Raw genomic sequence first — 8,145 nt, forward strand, 5'->3', positions numbered from 1 at the left:
TATATATATATATATATATATATATATATATATATATATATATATATATATATATATATATATATAAGGACTGCATCATCATTGACTGTACGCGCTACCGAGTTAGGCAGCTGCAGTATATATATATTTACAATTTTGTATATATATTTAATTTAATAGAATTGAACCAATTAATATTCAAAGAAATAGCAGAAAACTGTGCCAGCATAATGCCTCAATATATCGAGGCAACGGAGGACTGCCTCAGCTCGTAAGAAACCATAAACATGAATAGAAAAGAATGCAATTCAAGAATAATTTCTCAATGCCTCCGTGTATATATATATATATATATATATATATATGAATATTTATTTATAATAGATATATATACATATATATATGAATATTTATTTATAATAAAAGCGCAAACCAAGCTTCCAAACCTAGTAATTCCTTTTCATCACCCTTTGCGCTGGTTTCATTAGCAAAATCCTGTCGAAGTTTTTCAGCTCTATCTGTGAGATCAAAGGCTTTTCTTCTGGCGATATGTGCCATTTTTTCAGAAGAATTATCTAATTGAGGATCAAAACATTGTTTTAAACTTGTATTAGCTCTTCTGCGGATATCAATGATATGCAAAAGCTTCACTATACGTTGAGCTGGGCTCGCTCTGTTTCCTAGTGTTGCTTTTGCTGCATCTACAACAGTTTCAGCCATACCCGGAACATTCACAGGAGCAGCTTTCAATAGGCCAGTAACATCACTAAGAGCTACAGCGAGATCTTTATATTTGGGTGCTTTTGTTTTCCATTCAGCAGGGATATTCTCTGCGTGTACAAATATATCTACCACAGTTAGATGCGCAGCCAGCTCCATCATATCGTACTGTAACACTTGCAGAGCTCCAGTTTCTGCTGTGAGTGCTTCTTCATAAACTCTTCGAGTTTCGGCCAAAACGGCTTCTTCTTTTTCTATATTTAGAGAGATTTCGCCGCTTTCTAGCAACGCACTGACAGTAGCTGGGAGCTGTGAACCCGTTTCTATGTGATCTCTTAGTGTAAGATGTAGTTGTTCTTGAATTAGCATACGAGCCAGAGCTTCCTCTCTTCTGCGGCGAGCATCGAAAGCTTTAAGAGCTGATAAAGCTGCTTTTTGTTTTGTGTTTTCAAGCATTATAGATTTCAATATTTCTGTTGATGTTTGTTTCGGTTCTTCTTTCTGTGGTCTTGTTAGTAATTCAACAAAAGAATCTGCTGCCTCCTTTCCACTCTGATCCTCTATAAGCTGTATTGCTTCTGTTGCCTGGTTTATTATCTTTTCTTTCTCTCCTCGCGGGTGAGAGTATCGTGGCTGTGGAGAAACAAACACAGGCGCCAACATTTCTAGTACGGAATCCACTGTTTCTTTTTCACACTGCTCGGTGGTGGTGGTGGTGGTGGGTGCTTCAACAACCTCTTCTGTTTCTTCTGTTGCTGTTTCAGTTCGTTCTGTTCCTCCTGTTTCTCCTGCAGATAAATATCCATCATCTCCCTGTTGTATTTCTTCTTCATTTTCCACTTTTTCTCCTTTTTCTTCTCCCTCTGATGGATATCCCTCATCTGATATTGTTGCATCTTCTTTTGCAGCTTCTTCTTGGCTTTTACTATCCGAAACTTCTTCTTCTTTTGTATATGATCCTCTTCTGCGGAAACTTTTCTTTTTACTATCTTTCTCCTTTGATCCACCGATCTTAAAGAAACCTTTTTCTCTCTCTTTGCTTTCTCCTTTTTCTTTATCCTTAGATTCTTTCTCTTTATCTTTCGAATCTCCCTTTTCTTTTTCTTTTGATTTCCCTTTTTCTTTATCTTTTTCTCTACGGGATCCTTTTTCCTTTTCTTTAAGCTTTGCTTTCTCCTTTGCTTCCTTTTCTTTTTCTTTGGCTTCTCTCTCTCTATCTTTTTCCTTTCGTGACCCTTTATCTTTTTCTTTAGATTTCCACTTATCTTTTTCTTTCGTTTCTTTCTCTCTTTCCTTTGCTTCCCTCTCCTTATCCTTCGATGATCCCTTCTCTTTATGTGAACCTTTTTCTTTGAGGAATCCTCTATCTTTGAATATCCCTTTATCCTTAAATAGACCTTTACCACGGGGTGTTTCCTTTTGGGTGAGAGCTGCAGCTTCCTCTTCTTGTTTCTGCTGCTCCTCTTCTTCGTGTTTCTCCTCTTCTTGCTCTTGATCACGATCTTTTTCTTTTTTCTTTTCTTGACTCTCCCTTTCCTCCTCACCCTCATCCTCACGCTCCTTTCGTTTCTCCTGTTCTTCCTCCTCTTTCTCCTCTTTATCCTCTTTATCCTCCTTTTCCTCTTTCTCCTCTTTCTCCTTTTCTTTTTCTTTTTCTTTTTCCTTTTCCTCCTCTACCTCCTTCTCTTGCTCATCCTGCTGATCCTTGACCAACGAATCCCTCTTCTTCTTCTCTCCACCCTCCTCTCCCTCTTTTCCCTCTTTTTCTTTCTCCCCCTGACTTTCTTTTTCTTCCTTTTTCCCTTCTTCCTTCTCATCACTCTCATCTTTCTCCCGCTCACCCTCTTTCTGTTTCTCTTGACTTTCTTTCTCCTCTTTATCGTCATCTTTCTTTTCCTGTTTCTCCTCCTTCTCTTCCTCTTTCTCTTCCTTCTTCTCCTCTATATCGTCTTCTTTCTTTTCCTTCTTCTCCTCCTTCTCTTCCTCTTCCTTTTCCTTCTTCTCTTCCTCCTCGTCTTTCTTCTTTTCCTGCTTTTCCTCATCTTCGTCCTTCTTCTTTTCCTTTTTCTCCTGATCTTGCTCCTTCTGTTCCTCATCTTTTTCCTGTTTTTCCTGCAGTTCTTGCTCCCCCTCTTTCTTTTCTTTTTCCTCCTTATCCTCTTTTTCTTGTTCCTGTTTATCCTCCTTTTCCTCTTCCGTTTTCTCTTTTTCTTTCTCCTGCTTCTCCTCCCCCTCTTCTTGCTCTGGTTTCTCCTCCTTGTCTCGTTCTTTTTTCTCGTGCTCATCTTCCTCTCCCTTTTCCTTCTCCTGCTTTTCCTCTTTTTCTTGTTTCTCTTGATCGTCTTCTTCACTTTTTTCTTCTTTCTCTTCTTGCTTCTGTTCTCCCCCCTCTTCCTTCTCTTCCCCCTCTTCTTTCTGCTGTTCTTTCAACTCCAGCGCGTCGTGTTCATCCTCCTTATGCTCTTGATCGTGTTTATCTATTTGTTCTTTTTCTTGTTTCTGTTCATCTCCTCCCCCAGCAGGAAGCTCCATAGCAAATTTTTCCTGTGGTTCCCTGCTGGGTAGATGAAAGTCTACGTGTTTATGTTTTCCGAAAGCACCACCGAAATGACGAAATGCTGCTGCAGAAAACAATGCTAATAAGAGAACAAATGTTGCTCTTTTCCATGTTATCCATTTGCTCTGACTATGCTGCATCTGGTGCTGCAGTAAGCGTTGCTCGAGGAGGCGAATATCTGCTGCCTGCGCCTTCAACTCAAACTCCCTCCATGTTTTATAATCCCCAGCCGGCTCTATCCTCGCCGGTACTAAACGAATAACCCCTGCCTCACCCATTGTGACAGGTACTCGCATCATTGCTGCTGCTGCTGCTGCTGCTGCTGCTGCTGTCGCTGCTAAGCGTGCTGCTTGCGTTGCAGCATCGGGGCGAGAGGCCACGAGAGCGCAGGCAAGAGCAAATAAAGTGTAGCTTTCTTCTTCTTACAAGGGACCATTTGGGTCCTCTGAAAGGATCGCAAGAAAGCAGTGAAGGGAAACTAGCTGCTACAATCAGCCAAGGAAGAACTCGAGTTCATCATGGTACGGAGGGCGACCCACGCCCCCGCACAATCCTGCCGATCAAATGGTGCTTTTGTGGTAAATTCAAATACTATAAGCAAAATAAAAGCTTTCAAATTCGGAACAATAAATTACAAGTGTCTACAGGATGCGCAGGCTCCGCATGGAGCGGACTCCAGAGGCCCGCGGTGAACCTCTTCGTTGATTGACAGGTCAAATTAAAGGTAAAATAGAGAATCAATAAAGACTATACGCCAGTTTAACGCAAACTGACTGAAAAAAGAGTTATTTGGCGTCTAAACTACACGCATATTCAAACGCCAAAGCATTTAACCCGTCACGGTTCCCCTCCCGGCCCCATGCTTGTATGAAACTCATTTGTGGGCTTTTGCAGAAACACCAACAGTAAACATCATTCCAATTGTGTTTGTCTTTTATAAATATAAAGGAAGTCTTCAAAAGCAACTGAGGCACCAACATTCAGACTCTCTTCTTTTCATTTTCCTTATCACTACCATCCAATGGGATGTTCACGTTCTCTCGACCAGTTAGCGCAGCAGCTTTCATCTTGTTTTTGCAAGTTAAGTGTAAACACTTACAAACATTCTATAAGTACTTTTAGAGGCAAAGCATGTGTTGCATGAGTTAGCGCAGAAGCTTTCACCTGCTTTCGGCACGTTCCGTGTAAACACTTCCAAACGCTCGACGAGTACGTTCAGAGATAAAGCATGCAGCAAACGAAGCTTCGCTGATGCTTCCTTGCCTGCACGCCGGGGGTTGGCTTGTACTACCAGCCGCAGCGCGGTGCGCTGCAACCCCATTCCTGGCTGCCTCCTCCCCTCAACACCCAGGCCCTGAGCTCAACGCCCAGTATGCCTCGGGACCGGGGAAGGAGGTCAACTGCTCTGGGGAAACTCTTGCTCAAGTCTTTAGCTACATTGCGGCTCGCGTATGTCCTAGATAAAGGCCAGAGAACAAGCGTTATATTCTCCCGCTCAGCTTTCACGCTTTAGGGCATAGGACCCGCGAAAGTTTGCTTTACCGATTCTGTGTGAGGCTGTATTCGAAAATTTCCTGCTCATGACTGCCGCTAGCGGTCTTCTACAGCAGGCTTCATTCTCTGGCTTCTGCTGCAGCGAACGTGTAGCTGCTTTGTGTAGCTTAGTCTATGAGAACATAACACCTGCTCGTCTAATTCCGTGTAGACTGCCTACTTGAGGTCAAGTAAGCATCGAACAACTGTCTACAGTGTTAGTTCACGCGGTGAACAGGGCGTATGTGTGCTAGTAAGCTGTGCTGCATTGCAGCGCTAGTTGCAGCAATATGCGGTTGAACTCCTCTTAGTCAGCCTCCACCAGTCACACCCCTGGAGCGTGCACCGCTGTGCAGAGACCGCCTGTGGATTGGAGGCGAGGTTAACTGCTTTTTGGGGACTGGTAAGTATTTCGACCCCAACGCAGCTCACAATCGTCCTCGAACAAGATCGAGGACTCTTGATATTTCAAAAAGCAAGGTATAGCTAGCTGAACTGGAGTCAAAACACTCAACGAAACAGTTCATAAAAGCCAGCTGGCCTACCAGACTGGCTGGTGTTGGTGCATGCATCTAGAGGCATCGATCTTAGACAGTAACATAATAAGGAGAACTAGCGCTGAAATACAAAACTCTTCATAAAAGCCAGATGGTCTCGCTTCCAGCCTCCTAGCGTCTCGGTCGCCGCGGTAGAAAGCTAATGCGAGCACCCTCGATCTTAGCGGAGGGCTGTCGTGAACCACAACAGTCCTCTCTAACCTGCCGAAAGGACAGGTAACCTCTTCACAGGACTGAAAGCACCCTACGCAGAGCTTCCGCACTGTCCGTGGCTCCTGTTGATAGGGTGATGCATTCACTAACTGTGGAGAGAATTGTGTTAACCCTTGGCACTCGATATTCAAGCGGCATATTCAATCGGCGAGCAAGTACAAAGACACGCACCAACTTCCCACAACCATACTGCATATGCACCCGCCTTTTCCCCAAGCAACGTGCATCTCGTGTTTCTGGTCGCAGGGAATTCCGAAAAGAAAGGATAGCAATACGGCAGACAGGAGGCGAATGGAATAGGAGATGCTGCCTCACTATGCATATGCATCTACTGCTCCGGACCCACAACTCGGCGCTCCAGGCCCAACCAGTAGCGTGGCCGGTGCTTGTTCAAGGCTCCCTGCACGATCTGACTGGGTTGGGAGGCGCGTTTTGATGCACGATTCCCACTAAAATATACATTGAACTGCATCCACTAGGCAGCAACAGTATGTGGGTGGACCGAGGGAGAAGCCAGCCCAAAATGTGACGAAACTGGAAGTGTTATTAGCAATGCTGAGCTAGCTATAGCAGGGGGCTACAAACACATACGCACGCAGTCACCCCCGAAATGTGGAAGATGGCACGCAGATGCTCCTAAAGAATTGCTTCGCAGAGGTGATTCACTTAGACCCTCCCATGTCCATATTTTGGCCATTTAATGTACTGTTATCGTTTCCTATGACCTCCGCGAGCCATTACACATGCGTCCAGCACCGCAGTCTCCTTCAGTTGTAAATTCTCTCAATTACGTTGCTGCCTTGTTGTGGAGAAATTTCTGGGAGCTCCAGTAACTCGGAGCATTTTAAAAGTTAGTGATGCGAGGTTGGCGCTATGTCAATGATGTAAGCAGTGCGCTATCACGAGGACGGTCAGCGCATGGCTCTACGCAACAACGGGCAGATACACGTGTTCTCCAGAATTTTTTACTTCGTAGCAGGCGATTGAGAGCTCTTTCTTGGGTAGCGGATACGTGGACTCTCTGCTCGTGGTACGGTGTAAGTAACAGGCGGTTACTTGATGTGTTTTCGAACCTGATCATTTGCATGAAAAATAAACACTCCTCTAGATCCACGAACCGTTGGCTCTCCCGCAGTACTTGCAAAGAGACCTCAGGTGCTCCAAGCGCACCAGCACATTCCGGCTGAATACAAGCACGCCGTCCATTTCTGTCATCTCTTCCATGAGCGGCTAGCCTTCGTTTATTGGACCTAACATATCGTGGTTGACCTGTTGCTTTAGGTCTGCAGGTGTATTCGCGAATGCAGAGTGCATAGGTGTCTACTCTAGTTTGTGAGTACTATGGAACGCCGTTTTGTGCTCGTCGTCGAATCTATTGAAACTGAAAAAGCGCATAACCGAAATCAGATGAAGAGTTGACAGCTGAACGCTGCAAAGAGTTAATTCCTTCGTCGATGGTAGGCAACGGAAACTTCTGTTTCGCCACGATATTGTTAAGAGGCTGAAGTTCGCCCCACTCTCAGCTCAGTGAAGTTACTTGAGGTTGTCAGCCAATTCATCCCCGCCGGCCCTTTGTACCCGACAGGGGGGATTGAGGGATGTGCTCCACAAATGCATTTCACAGGAACAGCCTATTATACAGTCATGCTTATTGAAAGATTGCACTAAAGTTTAATATTTTTTATTGACGTGAACAAAATCCGGCAAAACACTGGGGGATATGCCACCATATCATCAGTTTCCTTGGCCCGCAGTACCTCCATTGTTGCTGCCCCGCACCCATCGTGTGAGGGAATTCGGTTGCCTACTGGGACTCGCAGTCTGGTTTTCGCCTGCGTTTGTGTCCTCGTTGGGGGCGTATGTCGGAGAGACAGACACTTGTGTGATGCACCCACTGATGAGAGTGTAGTCCAGTTCCGACGGTCATATGATCCGTACAGCCCCAAACTCTCCTGATCTATTATGGAGAAGTTTCTCACTCCATTTATGTAGCATTGCCTGCTCAAAGTCAGAAAGCTCCCATACTTCGGGAGCGGTCCATAAAAGTGGTACACTTGCTTAGCAGTAAACAGGCTTGCCGTGCTCCCCTTTCTAATACGTAAGATGCCAGTAAGAACTGCCGCCCTTCGTTCAAGACGAAAGCACACATCCAGAGAGGAAAGGAGAGCTCCTGCACTGCCGCTGCGTCGTGCCACCCTCCACATCTGGACGCTCGGCAGAGGTGCATCTCTTTTTCATGACGTGAGTTTGTTGTAGTTACATCTTCCGCCAAATAGGCGGCAGCTACTGCTCTTGTTTCAATGTGACGAGGTCACCAGCCGTTGATCACCTGCTCGGTGGAGCCAAGGTCCTGATCAAGCTCCAGTAAGCACGAGAAGAGAAGGGCTGAACTTTTGTCAGGCTTTAGTAAGCATTTTTGTAATTATAGACGACTTTGTGCAAACTCCTTCGCTACGAAGCATTTCTGTGCACGACGCCGCACAGCTGTATTTCTGGGGTTTGTCGCTGCACCAGCCCTGTGAGAAACTCCCCTTTAGAAACGCCAGTCTAAGGGGAGTTCGGGGCCTTAGGGATCATGTGGCCCTC

General features: G+C 45.2%; 1 protein-coding gene across 1 annotated transcript; it reads right to left on the reverse strand.

Moving 5' to 3' along the window:
* Window positions 1-393: 393 nt before the first annotated feature.
* Window positions 394-3,555, reverse strand: EMH_0034770 (uncharacterized protein; the record flags this gene model as incomplete). The annotated part of the gene is made up of 1 exon (XM_013494910.1): window positions 394-3,555. The coding sequence occupies one exon, from the start codon at window positions 3,553-3,555 to the stop codon at window positions 394-396; it is 3,162 nt and encodes a 1,053-aa protein (XP_013350364.1).
* Between the last annotated feature and the right edge of the window lie 4,590 nt (window positions 3,556-8,145).

The sequence above is a fragment of the Eimeria mitis genome, genomic scaffold, assembly GCF_000499745.2.
Source record: "Eimeria mitis Houghton genomic scaffold, Emh_scaff1330, whole genome shotgun sequence".
In the NCBI taxonomy this organism is placed as follows: domain Eukaryota; phylum Apicomplexa; class Conoidasida; order Eucoccidiorida; family Eimeriidae; genus Eimeria; species Eimeria mitis.